The sequence below is a fragment of the Fusarium flagelliforme genome (assembly GCF_020744385.1).
Source record: "Fusarium flagelliforme strain FIESC 12 MPI-CAGE-AA-0113 chromosome Unknown B0J16scaffold_2, whole genome shotgun sequence".
NCBI classification, from domain to species: domain Eukaryota; kingdom Fungi; phylum Ascomycota; class Sordariomycetes; order Hypocreales; family Nectriaceae; genus Fusarium; species Fusarium flagelliforme.
In genome coordinates this window covers 4,574,174-4,597,702 of record NW_025763504.1, presented here as the reverse complement: position 1 = coordinate 4,597,702, position 23,529 = coordinate 4,574,174, and the positions used below count along the sequence as shown (strand labels likewise).

The 23,529-nt window shown below is 49.7% G+C and overlaps 9 protein-coding genes and 1 non-coding gene across 10 annotated transcripts; 4 read left to right on the top strand and 6 right to left on the bottom strand.

Annotated features, from left to right (window-relative positions):
• Positions 1–76: 76 nt before the first annotated feature.
• B0J16DRAFT_334741 (uncharacterized protein) lies at positions 77–394 on the top strand. The gene has a single exon (XM_046126986.1). It carries the CDS (start codon positions 92–94, stop codon positions 311–313), a length of 222 nt encoding a protein of 73 aa, XP_045987144.1. The 5' UTR covers positions 77–91; the 3' UTR covers positions 314–394.
• A 110-nt stretch (positions 395–504) lies between these two features.
• Positions 505–2,734, bottom strand: B0J16DRAFT_334740 (amino acid permease/ SLC12A domain-containing protein). The gene is made up of 3 exons (XM_046126985.1): positions 2,102–2,734; positions 1,272–1,982; positions 505–1,221 (listed from the first exon to the last, which is right to left on the bottom strand). The coding sequence occupies exons 1-3, from the start codon at positions 2,364–2,366 to the stop codon at positions 557–559; spliced, it is 1,641 nt and encodes a 546-aa protein (XP_045987143.1). The 5' UTR covers positions 2,367–2,734; the 3' UTR covers positions 505–556.
• Positions 2,735–3,819: 1,085 nt separating this feature from the next.
• On the bottom strand, positions 3,820–5,112 carry B0J16DRAFT_334737 (uncharacterized protein). Its single transcript, XM_046126984.1, has one exon. It carries the CDS (start codon positions 4,953–4,955, stop codon positions 3,927–3,929), a length of 1,029 nt encoding a protein of 342 aa, XP_045987142.1. The 5' UTR covers positions 4,956–5,112; the 3' UTR covers positions 3,820–3,926.
• Positions 5,113–5,368: 256 nt separating this feature from the next.
• Positions 5,369–7,303, bottom strand: B0J16DRAFT_334736 (BCS1 N terminal-domain-containing protein). Its single transcript, XM_046126983.1, has one exon. It carries the CDS (start codon positions 7,034–7,036, stop codon positions 5,585–5,587), a length of 1,452 nt encoding a protein of 483 aa, XP_045987141.1. The 5' UTR covers positions 7,037–7,303; the 3' UTR covers positions 5,369–5,584.
• Positions 7,304–7,895: 592 nt separating this feature from the next.
• B0J16DRAFT_t66 lies at positions 7,896–7,990 on the bottom strand. The gene has a single exon. It is a non-coding gene; the product is annotated as a tRNA-Ile (tRNA).
• A 1,927-nt stretch (positions 7,991–9,917) lies between these two features.
• On the top strand, positions 9,918–11,757 carry B0J16DRAFT_73944 (uncharacterized protein). The gene is made up of 4 exons (XM_046134408.1): positions 9,918–10,324; positions 10,383–10,493; positions 10,548–11,321; positions 11,378–11,757. Exons 1-4 carry the CDS (start codon positions 10,217–10,219, stop codon positions 11,465–11,467), a joined length of 1,083 nt encoding a protein of 360 aa, XP_045987140.1. The 5' UTR covers positions 9,918–10,216; the 3' UTR covers positions 11,468–11,757.
• A 1-nt stretch (position 11,758) lies between these two features.
• B0J16DRAFT_73991 (uncharacterized protein) lies at positions 11,759–13,793 on the bottom strand. The gene is made up of 2 exons (XM_046134410.1): positions 13,346–13,793; positions 11,759–13,250 (listed from the first exon to the last, which is right to left on the bottom strand). The coding sequence occupies exons 1-2, from the start codon at positions 13,406–13,408 to the stop codon at positions 12,072–12,074; spliced, it is 1,242 nt and encodes a 413-aa protein (XP_045987139.1). The 5' UTR covers positions 13,409–13,793; the 3' UTR covers positions 11,759–12,071.
• A 1,117-nt stretch (positions 13,794–14,910) lies between these two features.
• B0J16DRAFT_354175 (ankyrin repeat-containing domain protein) lies at positions 14,911–17,262 on the bottom strand (the record flags this gene model as incomplete). The annotated part of the gene is made up of 2 exons (XM_046129355.1): positions 14,911–16,780; positions 16,832–17,262. 2 exons carry the CDS (start codon positions 17,260–17,262, stop codon positions 14,911–14,913), a joined length of 2,301 nt encoding a protein of 766 aa, XP_045987138.1.
• Positions 17,263–18,676: 1,414 nt separating this feature from the next.
• On the top strand, positions 18,677–20,023 carry B0J16DRAFT_334726 (caffeine-induced death protein 2). Its single transcript, XM_046126981.1, has 2 exons — positions 18,677–18,996; positions 19,057–20,023. Exons 1-2 carry the CDS (start codon positions 18,930–18,932, stop codon positions 19,578–19,580), a joined length of 591 nt encoding a protein of 196 aa, XP_045987137.1. The 5' UTR covers positions 18,677–18,929; the 3' UTR covers positions 19,581–20,023.
• Positions 20,024–20,078: 55 nt separating this feature from the next.
• B0J16DRAFT_361358 (NMDA receptor-regulated protein 1-domain-containing protein) lies at positions 20,079–23,337 on the top strand. The gene is made up of 3 exons (XM_046129744.1): positions 20,079–21,299; positions 21,349–22,458; positions 22,515–23,337. Exons 1-3 carry the CDS (start codon positions 20,396–20,398, stop codon positions 22,952–22,954), a joined length of 2,454 nt encoding a protein of 817 aa, XP_045987136.1. The 5' UTR covers positions 20,079–20,395; the 3' UTR covers positions 22,955–23,337.
• The last annotated feature ends 192 nt before the right edge of the window (positions 23,338–23,529 follow it).

Here is a 23,529-nt window from a genome sequence, read left to right as displayed (position 1 = left end):
CTCCTTCCTTGGAAGCAAACCCAAGTTCTTTGGCCCTGCTCACCCTGACTCATACCCTCTCTACATCACTGACGATCTCGTCAGCGCGGCAATGAATGTCCTCACTGACAGGGAGGTGACATGGCCCAGAGTCCCTCAGTACCGCATTGAGGTGGTCATGGTCAATATACCTTTGCAGTACTGTCCACCACACATCGCCAACGATATGCCGCTTGAATGTGAAGGAAGGCATCCGTATGCAGTTGCAATCGGAAAAGCGAGATTCCGTCGACGCCTGCGAATCCCGGCGGTGAACTCACCGAGGTCGCAATGATCGAATGGAATCAGATGGCTGTGACATTCAGTCACTCACCGAAAGAGCTCGTTACTGTCGTTCCCCTGAGAGATGTCACACACAACAACCAGGGGACGAAGTAAATGAGAAATCACATCTTGGCAGATTTGCGTGTTATATCTATACGCAGAATATTATACGAGAACCAATATGTCGTATACAACCGTCGTGCAGATTGCGTGGTATCATAATCCAAACTAAACTATAACCGTGAGCACATGCTTAAAACCAAGCCCATATCCTCCTCCACCAAGCCATCTGACCTGGCACATCTTTTGATGTTGGGCCACTGTTGTAATCCAAATCTGTCCTTCTTCCACTGTCAAGATCGATGCTCCAGCTTCGCTTCAGCGGATCACTTCCGCGCCACAAGATCTTGCAGAAGACATAGATGATGCCGAACAAGGGTATCAGGATATAAGCATCCACAAAGTTACCAGCATTGAACGGAGACAGCGTAGTCCAGCCCTGTACCAAGGCCAGGAAGATGCAGGCCGCCAGACCAAACCAAGCAAGATAGGGAAAGCCCAATGCCTTGTAGGGGAGGTCGTTGAGGCTTCGTCCCTGAGCAACCCAGGCTCGACGGAAGCGAATATGGATGAAGCAGATGCTGCCCCAAACAAGGAAAGCACTAACACCGGACAGGTTGACGATGTAGCTGTAGGCTTTGGATGCACCAGTAGAGACATTCATCATGGAGATGGCGCCGACAGCATTGGTAATCAGAATAGCCCAGACAGGAACACCACGTTTGTTAGTCCAAGCAAATACTTTGGGGGCTTTGCCAGACTGGGCCATGTAGAAAACAGTACGAGAGCCGAAGTAAATGGATGAGTTGATGGCGGACAAGCAAGTCAGAAGAATGAAGGCGTTGATAAGGTGGACACCTGCGATATGTTAGCATCAGTAAATAAGCATACAATGACAATTTACTAACCTCCTTCCCAGCCAGCATTCTCAATGGCAATAGTCATAGGGCTTTGAAGAGCCTTGGAACCTCCATTTACCAGTCCAGTCGCGTTAGCGGGACAAGTGATGCCAAAGAAGAGAGCGGATCCCATGTAGACAAAGATGATACGCCAAAAGACCTGTCGAATGGCCTGGGGAACAGCCACACCAGGGTTTCTGGTCTCAGTCGCAGCTACAGCAATAGACTCAACACCAGAGTAGAATGTGGCGCAAAACACAAAGACTGCAGCAACGCCGCGGAAGCCATTTCCGTTGAAAGCTCCAGGATCACTCCAGTATCTGAAACCCAAAGGCTCGTCCTGGCCGACTAAGCCGCCCGCTGCATAGATGATGGCGAAGATAAAGTATGCTGTCAAGCCAAGTAGCTTCATAAGCGCAAGCCAGAACTCGGCCTCACCAAAGGCTTCAACACCGAGCAGTTGGAATCCCATGAATACAGTCCAGAAGATAAGGAAGTAGCCCCAGAGAGGAATTTGAGGTCCCCAGTAAGTGAGAATACTGCAGATAACATTGTACTCATTGGCGAGGACAGCAGCCCAGATAACAAAGTAATTCCAGCCTACAGCGACAGAAAAGGACTTGTCTACCATACGCTCAGCGAGGGAGATGAAGGAGCCTCCGCCGGGATACAATGTGGTCACTTCACCAAGAGACTGCATAATACAGAAGGCGATGATACCTGTGAGAGTTAGCATGGTATTATCAAGAATATTAGTGCATATGTGGGATCTGAAGAGGCTCGCTGCGCAACAAAACCCTCCCAATATCGCCGCACAGAATCAAACATGGGCAACTTACCGACAACGCCGAATCCAATTAGCAAAGCAGCTGGTCCTCCAACGTTCAATGCGCCACCTGCGCCAACAAGAAGTCCAGGTCCGATAATACCAGCCAGAGCCATCATAGACAGATGTCGGTTCTTCAACCCGCGCTTGACGCCAGAATCCGGGTCTATGGAGTCGGATTCGGATGCACCGTTCAGGCGCGTAGAGTCATAGTTGTTGTACGCAGAAGGGTCATCGCCGGCGACGACATCTTCATCCTTGTTGTGGCGGTAGGCCATAACGTTGGAATTGGCTATCACAGCCTCTTCAGTACTAAAAAGGGATCTTGAAACAGAACTGATCGCCTGGGTTGAGAGGCAGCACCAAGAGATAAAGCCGTTGAGATGCAGAGTTTAAAAATGAGACGGGCCCCCGACTGATGTATGTATAAACAGAACTTCTACTACCACGTGCAAAGGGCATGCAGAGAAAAGTCGATATAGAGTTGTGAGGCGACTGCAGTACTTTACTACGGACTTACCATTATGCCATCATCAAAGGGCCCGCTGGGCTAACGCAGGCGAGCATAGGGTTCTGCATTCAGAGTAGGGATCGACCCGCTTGTTGATGGGTTTCTCGAGAAGCTATCCTCATTAGGTCCTCGGATCCTGTCTGGTGGTCATGGAGGTTCAGGTACCCTGCAAGGCTGGGTACTCGGATATAGCCCTGAAGGAAGGAACAATATAGCTGCATATGTAGCTGTAGTCTAATATTGTTAGTTCAACGTCAAAGTCCGAAACTAGTCATGCAGGCTCTGTAGACAAAGCAGTCTTGTTCAGTTTCTTCCCTCGTTCAATTATTGATAGATAGTATCACCATCTGTCTTGTATGGAAGCCCCCACGCAATAGGCTGACTTTAGGTATATAGTGATGTATGCAGGCAGCTTATCGTGCATTGAATGCTGCCTCTGTTTCTGGTCTCTTTTGAATTGAACGGTACATTGTGGCGTTGAAATCCCGGGGTTGTCCCAAAACGCCATAAGTATCGCCGATCACGACATAGCATGAAAAAATACCGCGCAACAAGACATTGAAGAGTTTGCAAACGACCGAGAAGGACATAAAAAGTGGTGCAGCAGTGGAGTTGGCTAGCGTCTTAATCTTGTAAGTATCCATGATGGTTGATACTTGAGTCGGGGAGATGAGAAGTTTGACCTCTCGAGCTTAAAACTTGTAGGGCACCAGTTTTGTTAGTGAATTCTCTTGGATCCAATGGACAGCTTGACATCGATTGTGCCATATTGGCTCATCATGACGAGACTGGGTTGAAGACAATAGCACAGTACAGTAGTCACCATCTCTGGTATTCAGCATCCAATCATATCCTCTTCGTGTCTCAACTCGACCGTTGAGATGGCAAGCTTTTCCAAGACACCACTACTGTAGTATATCCCGAGTGCCCAGCTATTTAGCTGAAGTCGCCCTTGGACCACACTTGGCCGTTCATGCAGGGCCGGTCTGGCCCGGACCATCGGTACCGGGTCTGCTCCACATCGCCGACTTTATCTCAGATTCTTTGGGCGGGGCCGTTCTAACATCATTCTGTATACAGCACTTTAGTGGGATTGTGCGATGGAGACTTATAATAGCAGGTTCGATTAAACCTGTCTTGTTATCAATGGGGATCCAGCTTGTTCTCCAAAGACTACTGCACGTATATAATCATGTCTTTGGCAAGCTCCGGTTGTAAGCATGTCAACTTATGGCATGTAGCATATAGATCTAGCAAGGAATCGTATAATTATATCGAGTAGTGACACTACTATCTCGCAGCCCTCCGCATATTCCTACGTGCAGTCTCAAACACTAACACCATCAAGTATCTCCTCAAAGATCTCCAGGTTACCTTCACCTCTTTTATCAAACACAGCAAACCAGATCTCCTCCCACCAGCCACCTTGGAACTCAGGCTCCTTCAACACCTCCAACCAGCAACGAGCTATCTCTCTCGGTGGGTTCTGGAAAGCACCACATCCCAATGCACCGAGTACTAGCAATCTATGCCTTCGATGTGCCGCCATCCTGAGGCACAATCTCATTTTGAGCTTGGTGAGCTCGCGATCAGAATCTTTCGCAAAAACTGTCCTGGTAACAGAATGTCCTCGTACGGTCTTGACAATGTCGGCGAGAGGAGGTAATTTCAATGCGGCGATGCTGAGAACACTGACGACAGGGAGGTTTGCAGGTGGTGTATGAGGCGTCAGAAGATGATGTCCGGAATCTTGATCGGAGCGAATAATGACAACATCGCGGGTGTAAAGTCCCATACGCTGCTTCCAGGGAAAGTATCGTCGATGGAGTGAGAGTGCCAGCGAGCTTCGATAGCATAAAGCCTCCTCCTGAGCACGCGCTCCCTTGAGCCACCCTCCACCTGGACTGACATGGCTGGCCATATTCAACACGGCGACCCGACTTGAGCCGGGTCCTTTGGCAGCTGCCAGGTTGATGGCAGCATTGAAAGTATCGTCGTTGACAACTCTGATCCTTGCGGGCGATCTTCTGGGACAGTAAACTGCATTGAGAGGGGCTAGACTTGTATAGTAATGGCGCTCAGATCTTGTGGCATCGATATGAGGCAACTGGGCTAGGATATTGGGGAGGGCTGCCAGCGTTTCCTGGGCTACTGCTGCAAGCGCCGTACCCCGTCTGTAGGGATCTGTTCGTCTGTCGGTAGCATAAGGGGAGTAATGACTTGACGGAAGCTGCCTTGGGGGCCTCTGTCCTGCTGTAGATGCCTGACCAGATGCCGAAGCAACGGGCCTGGAGGGAGATCTTCTAGATATCCATGAGTCCAGGGTCCACTGACGGAAGTTCGAATCGGGTGGCATTGTGGAGTTGGCGAGTTGGCATGTAAATATTGGGGTTTGAGTTCACGATGATGAGATGCTTTCGCTCAATTTATTGTTTTGTATGGGGGTGGTTTCGCAAGGCTAGGTAGGGTACACGTTGTTGAACGAATATGAATTATTCCGCTCGTGATTGTTGGCTCCATGTTTGTATTCAACGACGTGAGCACAGTTCACAATGCCTATGGAGTACCAAGCTAGGCAACAGCGGCTCACAGCTCACAGCTCTAATGAAATGAATCACAAAACCCTCCAAACAATGAAAAAGAAAAATATCTGGATGGAGATTTTCTGTGATTGGAAGTTTTAGGCGATTGTCCATTTCACTGGATTATAGAATCGCTCAAGAAACTGCGCAACTTGTCACAGCGAAACAAATTACCTACTCTAGGCATAGTAAAAGTATTGTACTCTATCGCTGGACACGGCCCAAGACTGTAGCAATGATTGTGTACGACACAATGTGAGAGTCATCTGTTCTCTTGTCATATATAGTATGCACCACGGTCTCTAATATACAATCCTTTTCGTTCTACTTCCAACACGGGTATCAAAGGTGGCTGGTCATATGGTACATATTCGTACAATCTGGAAAAAAATACACAAGTCGATCAAGCAGGTGTCTTAATCGCTCCCTCTGAGAACTCATCTGAAGCCTCAAACTTCCTTGGGATGAGGCCTTCAGCCATATCAATAGCGCCCTGCATGTCGTTCTTGTTGAACAAGAACAGTCCTTGGATTGCAGCAGTGCTTGTGTGTCGATTCGATGGTTCCCCGTCAGGTCCAACTCCGAACAAACCCAACTTTTCCAATCGGTTGAGGAATCGTTCTCGCCCGGAGTGATCCTTGTCAACGTCGCCGTAAAATCGATCCCACATCTTCTCAGCCTGGTAGCGTGTCGCTTCACCAATGCGAAGCATCAAGTCCACCCGGCCAGGTCGGATCAGCGCGGGATCAAGCCGGTCAACGTGGTTGGTCGTCAGGAATGCAATACGCTCTTCACCTGCTGCGACGCCATCGAGGGCATTGAGAAGGCCGGAAAAGGTCACTGTTGCGCCATTGTAGCCATCGGCATCCCGCTGTCGTCGATTGACAAAGGCTGCATCAGCATCCTCGAGTAACAGTAGACTCCTCTTGGGTAATTTCGTAAGGAGATAAGCCAACTTATCGTCTGTCATGCCCATCTCGCTAAGGTTTATCATGGCCACACTGAAGTCCAGCTCCCCTGCAAGTGCCTGAATAAAGGAAGTTTTCCCACTGCCTGGAGGCCCAAAGAGCAGATATCCTCTTCGGTACGGGATGCCTCTGTCCACATACCATTGTTGTCGATTCAAAAAGTCTTGCACGTCGTTAACGACGTTTTCCTTGACACCCTCATCCAGTATCACCGAATCCAATGGACGCTTCTTGCGAGGATCGCCGAGCGGCAGCCAATCCATTCCTCTAGCCGAGTATACTATTGTCTTTCCTTCATTTGCTTTTGCTGCCAGTTCACGCGCCTCCTTGAACACTTCTTCGAATACATGTCGATGCGCCCAAAGCGTCGTTAACTGCACAATCTCGTGCGGTTCACCCGTGTTCATATTCGCTGTGTTGTGCTTCTCTCGGTTCACAGCAATGTAGACATTGCCGGTCTTGACTATATGTCGTCCGTAGCCGGGCTGTACGAAGAATTGCGCGTTCTGAGGTCCGCTAGACCCCGCGGTCCGAGATGCGTTGGTCGTAGTGATAGAGACATTATGTATTCGTGTAAGTCGAGAAGCGATAAAACCCGGTGTTTCGCGAGGTTGAGACAGCCATGCTAGAATCCACGGGTATGCTGGATCTTGCTTGCTGATTTCGAGATTGACGAGCAAGCGACGGCGGGCTGCTCCAAGTGCGGATACTGCACCTTTACGCGCGAAGGCCGCAACTGCTCCCAAAGATGCGAGACCTATTCCGCCTGCAAAGAGAGGGTTGTCGAAGAGCGCATTGATATTAAGTCCTGATGCTACCGCTGGAGCTGTCGACTTTTCGGCGTTCGGGAAGCTTGTAAGAGCTTCCTTCAATGTTTCTTCGTCCATAGTCGGCAGATCAGACGGCCTAATGGATAAGTAAGTGTTCGAACAGAGGGTTCCCTATGCTTTCACATTGGCTCGGGCCGACATAACATAAGGGAAAGCATTGGCTTGAAGGGCTGAACAATGCGATGTTCAAGTTTGGGAAACGATACATTGACTAGGGTTTCTAAGGCCCTCTTTTTTTAACCCAGACGTCATGCACGTGAAATCTTCTCATATCAATACATGCCGTACAACCATGAAGTAGACTGATATCATGCTGGAATAGCAGTATTACTTGCGGAATAAAACTAGCCACTGGAATGAAATGCGTTTCGTGGTGCTATCGCCAACTTTAATCTGATCTGATTTAGAGACGTGTAATGGTTGGTTGACATAGTTTTGGTGTGAAGACATATTCACTTCGCCGGTGTTAGCATGGCATCTTTAACTATTCACAATACTCAAGCAGTAAGTAAAACTCTCATTATGAGTTACAAGCCATTGTACTGATTTCATCTTGTATGCTCTCATGGGCAAGAATCCTGATGCCCTTCAAAACTCAATGCTCCTTCAGGGTAGGCAGGCCAGTAGTGTCTGTCTGTCGTCCTAATGTTCAAGGGCAACTTTTCGATACTCGACAGCTAGAGGAGAATGATCTAAATCCCGGTCTGAACTGGCATAAGTTACTAAACCATTCGACCTCTTATTTCCCAACGCATACATAAACTCAATGTCATCTGCAGTGCGGATAGCTGCCTGGAATGCCATTTGCGAGTCGGTCTCCCACCAACAAATCAACATCAAATCTCTGGATTAAAACAGCATCAGGAAAATCAACAAAAAATGCAAAAAGAAACAGCTAATGGGCACTGAGAGACTTTGCTCCCGCCAGGGCTTGAACCTGAGACCTTCGCATTACTGAATATTCAGATTGAAGTATTAGTACGACGCTCTAACCAACTGAGCTACGGAAGCCAATCAGCTGTTGTTGACAAGGCAATACCAAATGGAATTCATGGGCTGTTTACTTGAGTCTAATACAATTGCAGGGACTAATTTCTATTCCTTGCCGGTCAACTGGTGGGACTGCTCGAGGAGACCCGGAACTCCATGGACGAGGCGGACGGCGGGGTTGAGGGACGAACTGAGGGACCGGTGGGGGTTGATCTCAAAATTACGACATGCTTGCTTGGGGGTTCAACGTCTCAATTGAACATATCCTCGCGCTGAAGGGGTTAAGATTGGATCCAAATATCAAGCAGAATGCCCGTGAATGCGATTGAGCTGCCCAGGCTGCCTCAGAGCCTCAGTAGGTCGCATTGCAAGCTGAGGAACGCAGTGATCAACAAAATCGACCACCGTCCACGACTCGCGTTGATAGAACCCTGGTGCAGGCTGAGAAATTTCTTTGCAGATGTACATATGCGGTATCTTCGATCAGTGTTCGGCATCAACCGGGCTAATAGTCGAACAAACATAAATAGAATCGACCAAGTTGCTGATCCGAGTTTATCTCGTCATTGCCATGATGCTGCTGGCCGGTATTAGATGACCGAGATGATATTCCACGGCAACTAAAGAATACCCCCCACAAGGATGATGTCGAAGCTCCACCAATTGAACTGCGATCATGATTTTCAACCTCGAATTGGGAAATTAAGTTCAATCTGAATGATCCTGATGGCGAAACACGCTTCCGCCATGCAAGTCTTGCGTTTTTGCGAGAATCGTCGAGAACGATTGCTGCTGGTAATGCGACTACACCCATGCAGTGAGCTCTTCCATTGGCTTCGCAATCGTGATATAGCAGGAGGTATCAGCGTAATCCAGCCCGGGAGTGCCCACAGCCATGGCGGTGTTCCAGCCAACCGTGATGCTCACGATGTTTAACTATGCGGGGAAATGGGGTCACACGAGAATCATAGTCAATGTTTTGCTAACAACAACGAGTGACGAATCCGATGAATGGTCTCGATGACCAATTTGTCCCGCATGTTTCCGTCGACTACCCCAAACTGTCGGCTGTGGTAGGAAAAGCTCTCGGCACAGCGCAGAGGAGGGCATCATATAAGTCGGGTGCCCCCCCCCATGGTGATGTTTTCAATTTCAGATCTTGACAATTCATCCACTTATCGTCATTGCCGACATCATAGCTGGGTCTCCTATTAAACTGCCAAAAAGTGTGTAAGTCGCATCGCTCTCCACTGTTACATACCGAGTCCAATCCCATCCACTGCATTTGTTCTGCAACGGCGCCGCTGTGTTGGCGACTCCACTTTACCACCGAGGATTTGCTCAACAACGTCAGTGAGCTCTCACTAGCTACCTCGAGTGAGATTGCTGGGGGAGCGATTTTCTGGACAAAGTCTTGGTCCGACGAGGATACCTGAGCCAGGCTGTCCTATAGCGGAGACAAGGTGGGCAACATGATAGAGAGCAGAGTTGTGAGAGGAAGAGAGAGTAGCGCAGAGCCCGAGAGAAGGTCAGAGAAGACATATCGGCCGCGGAGCCACCGGAGAGGCACCGGGCAACGGAGCTCCCGGGGACCTGAAAGACTGAATCGGGTTGAGGTGTACGGTGAATGCCCGTTTCTGGTGAGGTGATCCCTATCGTCTCACTGGGTGGTGCGGCGTATCGTTCAACAGTCTCAGCCCATTCAACAGCCCTGGAAGGCCCGTGAAACTCAGTATACGGGCCGGGAGTCTCAGACGATTCGCGACGCACGTCGGCTCTCGCCAATCGAGGCGCAGAATGCTGCGAGATGGATTAGACGCGCATTCCTGACGAAATGAAAAACTCCGCTGTCTTATCATATTGTCGGTTTATGCCTCACCGACATGACAATGTTGGATGTTGTAAACAGCTCATGGCCTCAAACCTATGAACTCATCTTGACCCGCACAGAGCATCTCTCGGCAAGAGCGTCAGAAGTGCCCCTCCTTCCCTGCCAGCTCTGCCCTGTCTGCCACTCTGCCCCTCCAAAAATCTGCCCCTTCCCTGAGAGCATCACTACGCAACAGCTTGCATTATCGATAAGACCCAAACTAAATTGGATTCAAAACCCCGCCACGCCCCTCCTCTTCGTCATTGCTCGTTTCATTCATAACTAACAGCTTTCTTGCTCATTAGACTTTTTCTCTCTTCTTCATCTTTTCATCTCAACCTACAATTCATCAATCCTAAACCTCACAAACCGCAATCATGGGTGTCCAAGAAGTCCTCAGCCGAAAGTCCGGTGTCATCGTCGGTGACGATGTCCTCCGTCTCTTCGAGTACGCTCGCGAGCACAAGTTCGCTATCCCCGCCATTGTAAGTCAACCATCTCAGAAAAGCACTCGAAAAACTCTGCTAAGACCAGGAACTATAGAACGTCACCTCTTCTTCCACTGTCGTCGCTGCCCTCGAGGCTGCCCGCGATGCTAAGGCTCCCGTCATCCTTCAGTTCTCCCAGGGTGGTGCTGCCTACTTCGCCGGAAAGGTGTGTTCCCCAACAAAATTTCTCGCCATTGACATCAGACTGACAACTTGAAAGGGTGTTAGCAACGGTGACCAGAGCGCTTCCATTGCCGGCTCCGTCGCTGCTGCCCACTACGTTCGCTCTCTTGCTCCCACATACGGCATCCCTGTCGTCCTCCACACCGACCACTGCGCCAAGAAGCTCCTCCCTTGGCTCGATGGTATGCTCGATGCCGATGAGGCTTACTTCAAGGAGAAGGGCGAGCCTCTCTTCTCTTCTCACATGATCGATCTTTCTGAGGAGCCCGTCGAGTGGAACATCGAGACCACCGCCAAGTACCTCAAGCGCGCTGCCCCCATGAAGCAGTGGCTCGAGATGGAGATTGGTATCACCGGTGGTGAGGAGGATGGTGTCAACAACGAGGATGTTGACAACAACTCCCTCTACACCCAGCCCGAGGATATCCTCAACATCTACAACACCCTCTCCCCCATCTCTCCCTACTTCTCCATCGCCGCTGGCTTCGGTAACGTCCACGGTGTTTACAAGCCCGGCAACGTCAAGCTCCACCCCGAGCTTCTCGGCAAGCACCAGGCTCACGTCAAGGAGGCCCTCAAGTCCGACAACGACAAGCCTGTCTTCTTTGTCTTCCACGGTGGCTCCGGCTCCTCCAAGAAGGAGTACCTCGATGCCATTGGCTACGGTGTTGTCAAGGTTAACGTCGACACTGACATGCAGTTCGCTTACTGCTCTGGTATCCGAGACTACATGGTCAACAAGCGCGAGTATGTCAACACCACCGTTGGCAACCCCGATGGCGAGGACAAGCCCAACAAGAAGTACTTCGACGTAAGTTTACACCCTACTGACATTGACCTGGAATTGTATACTAACACTTTGTCTAGCCCCGTGTCTGGGTCCGTGAGGGTGAGAAGACCATGGCCAAGCGTGTTACTGAGGCCCTTGAAGACTTCAACACCGCCAACCAGCTATAAATGTCTTCTAAGACACTGGCTTTAATGATATCCCACTAGCGCGACAGAGTTCATGAAATACCGTTTGGAAAAAAACGAGGGACTAAAAAAAAACCCCCTCCCCTTGGTTCAAGCACAACATTGATGTTGAAAGTTGCAAGGGACGTTATGAGGTGACGAAAGTAGCAAATTAATGAAAAAAAAAATTGATGAAGCATAAATGTATTCTTTACTGTTGTGAGGTCATTGGAAAATGTTTCGATTACTGAAATTTACATGCACTTCATTACAACATAGTCAAATGCGTGGAGACTTCGCAAGCTTCAATGCTCTTGTATCAATAGGTCATCGCGAATTGGGGTACATGAAAACCATGTCATTAACCGTAGAAAGTACATAAACTGTTGAATATCATACAAACCAAACCATTCCGGCCTATTGGTTCCCTACGAATCGTCTCCTGTACCAGAGAACATGTGCCGAGCGCCGTTTATTCTAACCCATGACCACCTCTTGTGATTCTGCTTTGTCCCTTTCACTATCCATCTTCTGTTATCATGTATTATAACCAGAATTAGCTTCACCTGGCATTAATACTGTTGCTTGAAGACCCTCTTGAGTGTGACTACCATCCAAGAAGCTCCTTCTCCATCTGAGCAATGTCATCCTGGGTGAGCTGCTTAGCAGCGCGGGCGTCGGCCTTGACCTTATCAAATCGCCAGAGGCCGCCAGTCTTATCAGCCTCGCCATCCACAGGCACACCGACGACCTTGCCGAGTTGCTGAAGGACGGGGTCTTGTCCCTCGACAGCGGTGAAGTATTGGCGATCCCATGCGCGACCCTCCGAGCGCTCCTTGGTGCGCATGTTGCGCTGGGCATTCTCGATCTTGCCCTTCTCAGAACCGGTGGTGTCCATATCGCCCTTCTGGATGGCTTCGGCGACACGAGACCAGGCACGACGAGACTCGAGGGGATGTTGCTGATCGGTAGGAGCAACGCGGAGCTCAGTCTGGGCGGTGTTGACAGCGTCGTATGTGCTCACAAGTGTAGACTTGGAGTTAGACTTGGCGGGTCCTGAATAAACCTCAAATGACTTGTTCCACTGGCCGGTGACATTGTAGAGAACCTCCTTCTCCTTGCCTGTAGGATAGACGGTAGCAACAATGGTGTTCTTCTTGCCAGACAACCATCCCTTACCGCTGTAGTCGATCTTGGAAGTGAAGCCGCTGGAGCTAGTAATATGACTTGAGCCATCAAGCTCGACGAAGGGCGCACCGAAAATCAAACCCTCGATATGCAGGCCAGGGAGGGTGATGAGGTAGGATTCAATCTCGCCCGAGGCAAGAGGAACGCGAAGAACGGCATGACCAATTTGCTTGACGATGATGGTGCTCTTGAAGGTGGCCTTCTGGGCATTGTAACCCTCGAGCTCGACGCCAGTCTTGTTGTTGCGAATGCAATATGCGGTAGCAGGAGGATGGTGACTGACTTGCTCTGAGATGAGGGTGGTCTCGCCAGCTTCGTCGGTCCAGGTACCGAGGAAAAGTTCACCAAGGAAGGGGTTCAGAGGCTTCTTTTCGTTTCCAAACTGCTCACTTCTGCTGGCGTATTGATGCTTGAGGGTCGAAAGGAACCACTTGAGGACGAGCATAGCACGCTTGGCGGGATCAGACTCGGCAGCAGGGGCGGTCAGGACAGGAGGGTGCGTGGCCCAGTAGGCAGAGAACTCGGTAAGAGACTGAGAAGAAAGGATGAATGGAGGCGCCGTGAGCGAAGAGAGGTCGCCATTGAAGGAAGCAATGGACTATAGAGCACGTCGAAAAGACGGGGGTTAGCTACCGCGATCACTCACGAGTCGCTCAAACTTGAACCAGGTAAAGCATGAGGTCAAATATTTACCTTTAGGAAGGCGGTCCAGCTGCTGCTGTTCGCCTGAGCGGCCGGGGTGGTTGCGGACGACATGATTATGAATTTGCACCGGGCGTAGAAAAAAAGTCGGGAGATGGAGTTGTAGCTTTCGCGACAGGAGATTTCGAGAAGCGGTCTCGTGTACAGTATCGAGCCAGGTACGTACGGTAGTTACAGTAACGAGGAGGGGCCCGATTGCGGATTGCGGGGTTGTAGAAGCAGGGGGAGAATCTCAGCTGTTCAGGACAGCTATAGGGGAGAGTACGCGGGGCTGGTACAACCTCCACTGCTTCACTGTAGGTGACTAGTCGTAGGGCAGTTTAAGGGTTCGGTCGGTTGATGCCGTAGATGATGGAGGTACCTATCGAGGAGACAAACGTTGGAAAACAGTCTAATCTATATGGATAATCACCACTGTAGGTATTAGCGGGCAGTTGGTGCGTTTCAGCAGAGCGGGAAAACAAATGGTCGATTGCAACAATAGGTAGGATCTAAAGAAAAGGCGAAGAGGAGCGATGATGATGGAGAAGGATTAAACACCGGAACCAGGAAAAAGGAATTCGACTTATTAGGCATTTACCTACTAGGTATATTCTCTAGCTCCTCAATCACGAGACTACTTGCTAAGAACTTATCCTAATTCAACAGAATACCTGCCCAAGACACGTCGCAAGCGTGCGTAGCGACCCTTACCTAGAGAAATCGAATACGCCCATCATGGACAGTTCTGAGAGCACTCGGGCTGCCGCTCCAGGTAGGTGACAGAAGAATTGTCTTCTAAGGCTTCAGCTATCATAATAAAGTAGCCTAAGTGCTAGTTTGAGCTAGCATAAAGTGACCAAATCATTTTGTCTCTTATGCTTTCGGGGACCAACTCTTCTGACATCCTGAAGCACCCCCATCATCGCTCGAGCCCATTACGTCAACACTTAGACGCCGTCATGACGTCTCGTATTCGTAACTCATAATAATCTCCTTGAGCCCCCGGCTGTGCACATGCCGCACCTCTATCGTCATGTAATCATAAATACTTAGATTTCTTAGTAAAATCTTAGGAAATCAAGTATCTGTTTTCGTCTATTAGGCTTCTGATTAACTAGACAATTGGAGGTGCGGGATGTGTACAGCCGGGGGCTCAAGGAGATGGTCTATGGTGAGTTGGGATGAGAGATCTTGCAATTGCTGGTAGTGATTAATGAACTAATCTTAAAATCGCATCACATTAGCGGCCTCGCCTGTGCTTCATAAATCGTTCCCATGCAGCTCTTCTAATGTAGAAAGCTATCGTGCATCGCATCTTCCCATTCGTATCCACAACATTGTTCCGGTTGCCTCTTTGGCATCCATGATAGCAAGATCCCGGATATAAGATAATGCAGAGTGAGCACATCGGCATTGCCCGAGCCAGAAAGATATGATTGCCAAAAGAAAAAACATATGTGGTATCTCAATAAATACAAGCCCATGTAGGAAGGATATTGCAGTTTATCATCCAGTCATTACTCCGCCTGCCCATCAAAACAACCTGGTCGCCAAAAATCACGCCCACCAGATAGTCAGTTGTATTTCCATCCCTCAATTAACTCCGCGATATTGTCCAAACCTCTTTGCATAGCCATGCCAGCAGGCGTCCCTTGTCGATAGCCTCCTGCGCCATCCCTATCTTCCCAAGCATCCCACACAGCATTTGCGTGGTACTGTCGAGCTCCCTTTTCAAGCAGCATTCGGACACCCCCTATGTGTCCGCGCAGAGCCGCATAATGAAGAGCTGTCGCGCCTCGGTCGTTTTGATGATTGACATTGATCCCCTGTTGTAATAGAATCTTGAGAGTCGCTAGGTTCGCTGACGCTTCAAAAAGAAGTGTATCACCATGCGTGGTTAAAGCGCGTGTGTTCGCACCTAATCGGAGAAGAAGCCGAACCGTCGAGACATGACCATGGGACGCTGCAACTGATAACGGAGTCCGGCCAGGAAATATAGTGCTCTCAAGAGACGCCCCATACGATACAAGCCGCAGTAGGATTTCGTCTCGTGCATGCTGAGCGGCCACATGAATCGGCGTGGTTTGCGGTTCGGGGACGAGATACTCCCTGCTACCCCTAGAAAGAAACATGGATGTCAAATGCATCCCAGCTCCTAGCTCTAGGAGTACAGTAACGAGGCCAACGTCCCCCATCTTAACTGCATGGGAAAGGACGCTCATGCCATCCGGCCCAACTCGTTCGATATCGGCACCCAGGTTGATCAGGCGAAGAACACTCTGGGTGTTGCCGAGTTTGGCAGCTATCAAGAGAGGAGTCTCACCATTTCTGTCCAAAACGTCGATGGGCGCCTCCGATTCAGCCAGGAGTCGGAGTATATGAGGTTTGTCTTTGTGCGCCGCCATATGCATGGGCGTGTAACCAGACTGCCCATGAGTTTCTGTTGGATCTGCACCATGAGCGATGAGATATCTCACCGTCTCGTCATGTCCAGTGGCTGCTGCTGCGAGAAGAGGTGTGTTTCCGTTTCTGCTCGGCAAGTTTGGATTTGCACCCATGTCCAGGAGCGCAGCTGTGATGGGAGTACAGCGAGTACTGATGGCCATTGTCAGAGGTGTATGCTCACGAAGCTTACGATCGACGTTCGCCCCGCGAGATATTAACACTTGAGTGAACTCTTGGTTGCGCATCGCTATCGTCAGGTGGAGTGCTGTTTTCCCATCCGGCAATCGGACCTCGAGATCTGCTCCAGCCTGTACTAATTTCGTCGCTGCAGACCAGTGGGCGTGTTGTATCGCTATATGTAGCGGTGTGTGACCCTCATAGTCGACCAGGTTGATGTCTGCGCCAGCATTGATAAGAGCTGGAAGTGTCTCGTCCTCAAGAACGTCCGAGGCGGCGGAGAGGTGAAGCGCGGAGCGCCCATCGTTATCGATTGAGTTAATGCGTGCCTTCATATGAATAACAAGTCTCGCAAATTGTTCCGAGAAGCCACATTTGATACCTCTCATCAAGGCCGTATCGCCATCCGTAGTCGGCTCGTCAACATCTGCGCCAGCAACGATTAGGAATGCAGCGATCAACATGTGCTTCTTGTCAAAAGCGCGGTGCAGGGGAGACAACATTGATCCCGCCAGCGTTATATTGGGGTCTGCACGCTCGAGCAGGATGTTAAATACGGCGGATTCATCGGTCTGTTCGATGGCATGGTGTAATTCGTGTGCGACATCTTTAGTTTGCACATAAGTGACCCCGGGAGGTGGAACCAGAGTATCTAGAAGTATTTGTATCTCGGTAGAATCGCTGACTCGAGGCAGGACGATAGAGCATTGACTTGGTGTTGTGAACTTTCGTCCGAGACTTCGCAGGGCCTCATCTACCTCAATGTCAGGTTCGATCACGCGACGCCTATTTAGGTCACTTTTTCCGAAACTATAGCCAGCCCTGACAAAAAAGAGTTAGCGATAAGTTGGAAAACGTGAAAAGACTGCTCACCGAGTTGCAGTGTTAAGAAGAGTGTGGAGTGACGCTTGATGAGTGCGTAGTCGTCCAAGATATTCCTTCAAAGCTGCTTCGTTCCAGACAATGATGAGCTGTGGTTCATTAAGATGAATGCCACTATCTCTGTCTGGTCCCTTGATCCGTTTCAATGCAGCCCTAAGCTCATGCACGTCTTTTGAAACAGAATAGACGAATTCGTTGTTCGATGCTCGCACGCTTTCTGTGCCACCTTCAATTGTCCGGCTGAGTTCGTGTAACCTGTCAAGCGCATCTGTAATTGCACGACACTCCTTGGCGAGCGCAGCCAATACGACTGGGCTAGTATTGAGACAGTTTGAGAAACCCCTGCATTCCTCGGAAAGTTGTTCGCATATGTCGATAAGGTCTTGGACGTTGGCCTTCTCGACTCGATTTTGGAGATCCATCCTTGGGGAAGGAAAAGTCGAAGGAAGTCAAATTTGCTAGAAAAAGCCAAAGTCGTAACGGCCGTACAGGACTGGACTCGCGTAGGAGGCTTGGGGGGGTAATGTACGATTCGGCGGCTGCAGGCATGCTACTCCCAAGAACCTGCAGCATGAGCGGATCTAGCCCGTGCTTTCGCTTTCCCCGTGTCCAAATTCGTCCACAGAAAACGGATGAAGGCTCGACGTAACGCAGAGTTACAGACAGATTAACGATGGCCCACGCTCTATTTGCTGCGTATCGTCGTCACATATGAGGGTCAGGTAATCCGCAGACCACAAAGAGCTGAGTTAAATAGCGAGTCGGCTTCTGGCCCGGCATCAGACTGTGCTGTACTGGATTGTCAGCCAACAATCTTGGAGTTTCCTAGCGTCAAGTTCTTTAGCGTTGGTTCGTGGCAGATGGGATCCCGGGCGTTGAACTTAGCGTAACCGGCCAAGGATAAGCCACCAGAAGCAATCATTGTGTCCAACTGCTTGGGATATTGCCGATCACCACCTGGAACGGACTGCGAATGACTGGCCTGGGGGCTGCGCCGACAGACGGGTCTCAACGGTGGCGTCTACACCTGCATATCCGCGAGTCGCTCCTGTTGCGTCTTTTATCCAAAGTGGCAGTTTCGGAGTCTCAAGCGATTTTAGCCTGAAGGAGAGTCCACTTGCTAGAATATTACTGACTCTCCATCTTTACTGGATAGCAGTTGTTGAGATTCTGTCGGTTGATCTTGATCATGATCATGCTGAAGCAGCTTGGCCAGGGAGACCCTGGCAGAAGCTTGTACCGAGCTTTCAAACGGTGAGGCGTCAATGGGATTAAAGTATCAATGCTTAAATGACGCCCCAGCGGCAGGGCGGTATGCTCCCAGCTTACGTCCCCTCCGCCTGGGGCGACAGCAACAATAGCGTATCTCTACGAATCGATCGTGGCCCATTTGGTTCAACGGCCAAAATCGATGCCGGATTTCTAGGGTGCTGCGGCGATTCAAGATGCGGACCCTGAAACTCAGAAGCAAAAAAAAAAAAAAAAAAAAAAAGGAAAGAACCAGCGCCTCACTTTGCATGCCCCTTGGCGCTGCACCGGTTCCTGGCCCGGCTTTGCTTTCGGCATGGCTTCTAGACGTGCGGCTTCTGGTGATCGATCATCATGATTTGACGTCTAGTTATGTCGTTGCACGTTTTGCACTTTAATTAGCACCAGAAGAAAAATAGCTGGACGTCCAGGGTTTCTGTCGTGCAGTGATTGATCGGGGCTACCAGGATCAAGCTGGGGGATCTGTGCATGGATCAAGGGGTCAGCGGAGCCAAGGTTTATCCGCAGTGCCCGGGTTCAAGCAGCCGCGACTTAGTTCCGGCTAAGCCTTTTAGTTGCGTCACAGAAGTCCAGACGGTCACAGAACCAACAGCTACTGGTCGACGTAAGGGACTCTTACTATTATCATCGACAGTCAACGGTCAACAAGACAAGGCTTTGTTTCAGCTTCCTTGCGAACCACGTTTTGTAGCACGCTAGCAGCGGCAATATCGAATTCATTTAATATCGTGGATCTAGAAACCTGCCCACTCTGGCTGGAATACTCTGGAAGGGCTCGCCGGACACTCAGAACGAGACGTCCTTGCGACCAAGTTATATCATGACTCAACCATCAACGCAACCCCAGCTCACGCCACAGTTTTGCTTTTCATATGGCACATTACGAGGTAGGAAAAATTCAGGTGTACAGCCGGATCATATGTACAACTTGCTGACTTATGACTAAGACTTTCTGAGGCTCTCGAGATCGTCGATAGATGATTCTATCACCCAGAATCTCAATGCACTGTTGACGCCGTCACGGTCTGGGTTCGATCCTTCTTCTACCTCGCAACGTACCTCTAGACCAGCTTCGAAGCAGATCGACCCTCAGTCATGCTCGGAATTTAAAGAGAAGGTTTTGTTTCCTTCATGGGAAGCTCGGACGCAAGTCCTGAATTATTGCGCTTTGGTGGCGGCAAGTCCGGACCCAGATGATCCGGACCGTACGATAAGAGAACTTGAAAAGGAACAAGATCGCGACCGAGTTGTAGACGAACGATTAGATCCATATTCCGGCAGATTCTTCCCCCGCGAAGCCCGTACCGAGCGTTTGGCTTCGCTTGTCAGACAAGAAAGAGGCGTAGAGGGTATCGTGCGACATAGAACATGGGAGGTGGTGCAGCAAAGATGTGGGGGCGACCCTTTTGAAAGCTGGGAAAATACCATCAGCAAATGGAGGAAGGCCCAAAATTCCAATCTATCTGTATAGGTAGCCACGGCGTCGCATGAGTTCGTCCCATGATGAGAGGCAGACTGTATGATTAGGTACGATATGTGTACAACACCATCACCCCTTATGCTAACAAGCGCTAAAACCAAAACAATAATATAATATAAACCACTTTGTATACACTCGGACATGCCTTTATGTGTATTTTGTAACCCACCAGCGAGCTACTGAAGAGGGATTCAAGTTCAGAATGACGGTTTCTGCCACTTATACATCTTTGGGAGTCTCTCATACCCACGGAATCATGGATATGTTTTAAATGTTGTTTATTACACCTTAGGACAATCGACCCTCAATTGATCAATTCCAAAGCTTTGTGGTCGCATTGTTATTGGTTAGCATGGTCACTGCTTTCTTTTTGCAACTTAACTCATGAGGCGTGTGCTGTCATGGATTCTACTGCCCCGCCAAAAACCATCTCATGCAGCCCACCAGAGCTCCGAGAAATTACCGACCTACCGTAGCAATTCCTGTCCACATCATTTCATAGGTAGGCAAGGTCGCATGTTACAGTATCTTCAGCTGTAAATTATACCTAGCCACACTTGCCGGTCAGGGAAGCCGCCTCTTTGCCCTTTAACTATCTCTTCTCGCCTCTATCATCTATCCTCCATTGGTGAGGTATCGTCACCATACCCCGCCAAAGCTTCCTTGAACCTCCCGTCACCTTCGCCCACACACCCCTCATCCAGCCCTAGAGGTCGGATTGCCGACAGCGGAAGTTGAACTAACCAACTCCAACTTTCACTTTCACAACTAGGTACTAGGCTGCCGAACCACGCTCCGACTACACGATGCCGCAACCTCTTGCCTCGAAGGAGGCTTCGCTGTTCCGTTCCGTCATCCGATACTATGAAGACAAGCAGTACAAGCGTGGACTCAAGTCTGCCGACCTTATTCTGAAGAAGCACCCTAAGCATGGAGACACCACTGCCATGAAGGCTTTGATCTTGAATTCGCAGGGCAAGACGGAAGAGGCTTTCGCTTTAGGGAAGGAGGCTCTGACTATGGACATGAAGTCGCACATCTGTTGGCACGTCTACGGTCTGTTGCATCGGGCCAACAAGAACTTCGAGGAGGCTATCAAGGCGTACAAATTCGCTCTCCGATTAGAGCCCGAGTCAGCACAAATCCAGCGTGACCTGGCCATTCTGCAAATTCAATGTCGCGATTACCAAGGCTATATCCAAAGTCGAACTGCTATGCTCCAGGCCCGACCTCAAGCGCGTCAAAGCTGGACTGCGCTCGCTATCGCCCACCATCTCTCCGGCAACCCCGCCGAAGCTGAGAAGGTCATGAACACTTACGAGGAAACACTGAAGACGAAGCCTTCGAAATTCGACAACGAACATTCGGAAGCAATCATGTACAAGAATTCATTGATTGCTGAACAAGGGGACTACGAACGAGCGCTTGAGCACTTGAACACTGCTGCTAAGCAAAACCTCGACCGATTGGCTGTCATGGAGGCTCGTGCCGAGTATCTTCATAAACTAGGCAGGAAGGAGGAGGCCGTGGCAGCCTACCGCGCTTTGCTAGATCGTAACTCGGAGCATCCTATTTACTACGAAAAGCTTCTTGAGGTTATGGAGGTTCCAGAGGACGACACCAAAGCTCGCAAGGCTGTCTACGATGAGTATGCTGAGAAGTCGCCTAGGTGCGATGCTGCGCGCCGGCTACCGTTGGACTTTCTCTCTGGTAAGCACAACGCAAATGCTAGCCAGTTACACATACTGATCCAAAACAGGCGATGACTTTAAACAAGCCGCCGAGGCTTATCTGACATTGATGCTTAACAAGGGAGTTCCATCCACTTTTGCTAACCTGAAGCACCTGTATTCCGACTCTTTCAAGAAAGACACCCTTCGCGAATTAGCCGAGAACTACTTGAACTCTCAGGATGCTGATTCGGAAAGTAAGGATAAGGGAGAGGCGGCCGCGCTCTACTACCTTGCGCAGCACTATAACTACTATCTCAGCCGTGACTTGATAAAAGCCATGGAGTACGTCGATAAGACAATCGAGAAAGACCCTAAGAGTGTTGATTACGCCATGACCAAAGCACGAATCATCAAGCATGGTGGTGATCTTCAAGAAGCCTCTAAGGCGATGGACCAAGCCAGAAAGCTCGACCTCAAGGACAGATACATCAACACAAAGGCAGCCAAATACCAACTCCGCAACGACGAGAACGAGAAGGGTCTCAAGACAGTTGGGCTTTTTACTCGCGCAGAGACTGTCGGTGGCCCTCTAGCCGATCTCCTGGAAATGCAGAGTATTTGGTTCTTGACAGAAGATGGCGAAGCATACGCGCGTCAAGGCAACATTGCATTGGCTCTCAAGCGATTCCAGCAAATTTTTACCATCTTTGAGGTGTGGCAAGAAGACCAGTTCGACTTCCACAGCTTCTCTCTTCGCAAGGGACAGATTCGCGCCTACATTGACATGATGCGATGGGAAGATCACATTCGCGACCATCCGTTCTTTTCCCGGGCTGCCCTGGATGCAGTTGAGATCTATCTCAAGCTCGCTGATAAGCCTTCAGCAAACGGCGTCAATGGTGCCGACGGTGATGACGCCGAGGATGCTTTAGCCAAGAAGAAGGCTGCTAAGAAGGCAAGGAAGGAGCAGCAACGTCTGGAGAAAGAGGCTGCTGAGCAACAAGCCAAGCAGGATCCTAACAAGGCTAGCAAGGAGGGAGAGGTAAAGAAACAAGACGACGATCCTTTTGGATTGAAGTTGGCTGATACTACTGACCCTCTTGGTGATGCTATGAAGTACATCAATCCTCTGCTTCAATTTAGCCCCAAGAACATTAACGCCCAATTCGCTGGTTTTGAGGTTTACATGCGCCGCAGTAAGTTCTTCGCCACTGGCTTCGATGCCCCAATTACTGACACACTGGGATTGCAGAGAAGTACGTTCTTGCTCTCCGCTGCCTTACAGCTGCATCGGCACTTGACTCCAAATCACCCCGAGTGCACGAACAGACCGTGGCCTTTGCTCAGCTGCTTAAAACAGCAACCGACATTGAACCTAAGGTTCTTGAGGTGCTGAAGGCCGAGTTCAACGCCGTAGACCCTTCCGCGGATTTGGTTAAGTACAACGATGAATTCTTGGCAGCCAACAAGGAAAGCCCTAGACATGTTCTCTCTGCCATCAAGGTACAGAAGCTATTGGGCCAAGACAAGGCCAAGAGCGAGGAGGCTGTCGCCAACATCTTGGATATCCCTGGTGTCACTTACGAGGACGCCATCGAGGGCCTTGAGGTGCTCAGGAGCTGGAAGAGCTCCCAGGAGTCGTACAAAAAGGCTGCTCAACAGAAGTTTCCTAACGCGACAAGACTTGCATAAGCGATTCTCACTTCATGATGCTCAAAACCCTAAGGGGAGTGCAACATGTATATAGGATGCATGTTAGTGAAAGATATTAGCTTTATCAGGACATATAGACGCATGGACCAACGATTGTCTTCTCGAGATGCCTCTGTTTTAGTTTAGATAGGGTACAGGAGGAGGATGTCGATGATGATAGGCAGACTGGCGCAAGGTATAGCTCAGAGGATGATGGGATAAGGAGTTTTGGGAACATGCGGAAAAGTCGGAGCAAAGCATCTTGTACAATAAGCATGCGCTATTGGTCTTGGTGAAATACATTATTGTCCAGAAAGAAGCCTTGAGTCTCATCGCAGATACGCGATTGGAGGGTTGTGGCCGTCAGTCTTAGATAAGCCCTTAAGACACTCGTTCAGTGAAACCACATTTCAGATGAGGGTGACTGAGTTACCTAGGTACTTAGGTTGTTCGTCAGCCTATCCCAGGTAGTTCGACATATTCTCCATCACGGCAGTGTCTTTGCAGCTGCAAGACTTTAACACTCTCATTTACCATTTACTAGGTACCTACTAAGTAGTAGGTAGGTATCCAGT

Coding starts and splice junctions, on each gene's coding strand:
- B0J16DRAFT_334741 (XM_046126986.1), top strand. CDS start 92: ATGAATGTCCTCACTGACAGGGAGGTGACATGGCCCAGAGTCCCTCAG.
- B0J16DRAFT_334740 (XM_046126985.1), bottom strand. CDS start 2,366: ATGGCCTACCGCCACAACAAGGATGAAGATGTCGTCGCCGGCGATGAC. Junction 1,983..2,101: donor AATTGGATTCGGCGTTGTCG/GTAAGTTGCCCA, acceptor TAACTCTCACAG/GTATCATCGCCTTCTGTATT. Junction 1,222..1,271: donor GAATGCTGGCTGGGAAGGAG/GTTAGTAAATTG, acceptor AACATATCGCAG/GTGTCCACCTTATCAACGCC.
- B0J16DRAFT_334737 (XM_046126984.1), bottom strand. CDS start 4,955: ATGCCACCCGATTCGAACTTCCGTCAGTGGACCCTGGACTCATGGATA.
- B0J16DRAFT_334736 (XM_046126983.1), bottom strand. CDS start 7,036: ATGGACGAAGAAACATTGAAGGAAGCTCTTACAAGCTTCCCGAACGCC.
- B0J16DRAFT_73944 (XM_046134408.1), top strand. CDS start 10,217: ATGGGTGTCCAAGAAGTCCTCAGCCGAAAGTCCGGTGTCATCGTCGGT. Junction 10,325..10,382: donor AGTTCGCTATCCCCGCCATT/GTAAGTCAACCA, acceptor CAGGAACTATAG/AACGTCACCTCTTCTTCCAC. Junction 10,494..10,547: donor CTGCCTACTTCGCCGGAAAG/GTGTGTTCCCCA, acceptor ACAACTTGAAAG/GGTGTTAGCAACGGTGACCA.
- B0J16DRAFT_73991 (XM_046134410.1), bottom strand. CDS start 13,408: ATGTCGTCCGCAACCACCCCGGCCGCTCAGGCGAACAGCAGCAGCTGG. Junction 13,251..13,345: donor GCTGGACCGCCTTCCTAAAG/GTAAATATTTGA, acceptor CGTGCTCTATAG/TCCATTGCTTCCTTCAATGG.
- B0J16DRAFT_334726 (XM_046126981.1), top strand. CDS start 18,930: ATGACTCAACCATCAACGCAACCCCAGCTCACGCCACAGTTTTGCTTT. Junction 18,997..19,056: donor TTCATATGGCACATTACGAG/GTAGGAAAAATT, acceptor CTTATGACTAAG/ACTTTCTGAGGCTCTCGAGA.
- B0J16DRAFT_361358 (XM_046129744.1), top strand. CDS start 20,396: ATGCCGCAACCTCTTGCCTCGAAGGAGGCTTCGCTGTTCCGTTCCGTC. Junction 21,300..21,348: donor ACCGTTGGACTTTCTCTCTG/GTAAGCACAACG, acceptor GATCCAAAACAG/GCGATGACTTTAAACAAGCC. Junction 22,459..22,514: donor TGAGGTTTACATGCGCCGCA/GTAAGTTCTTCG, acceptor CTGGGATTGCAG/AGAAGTACGTTCTTGCTCTC.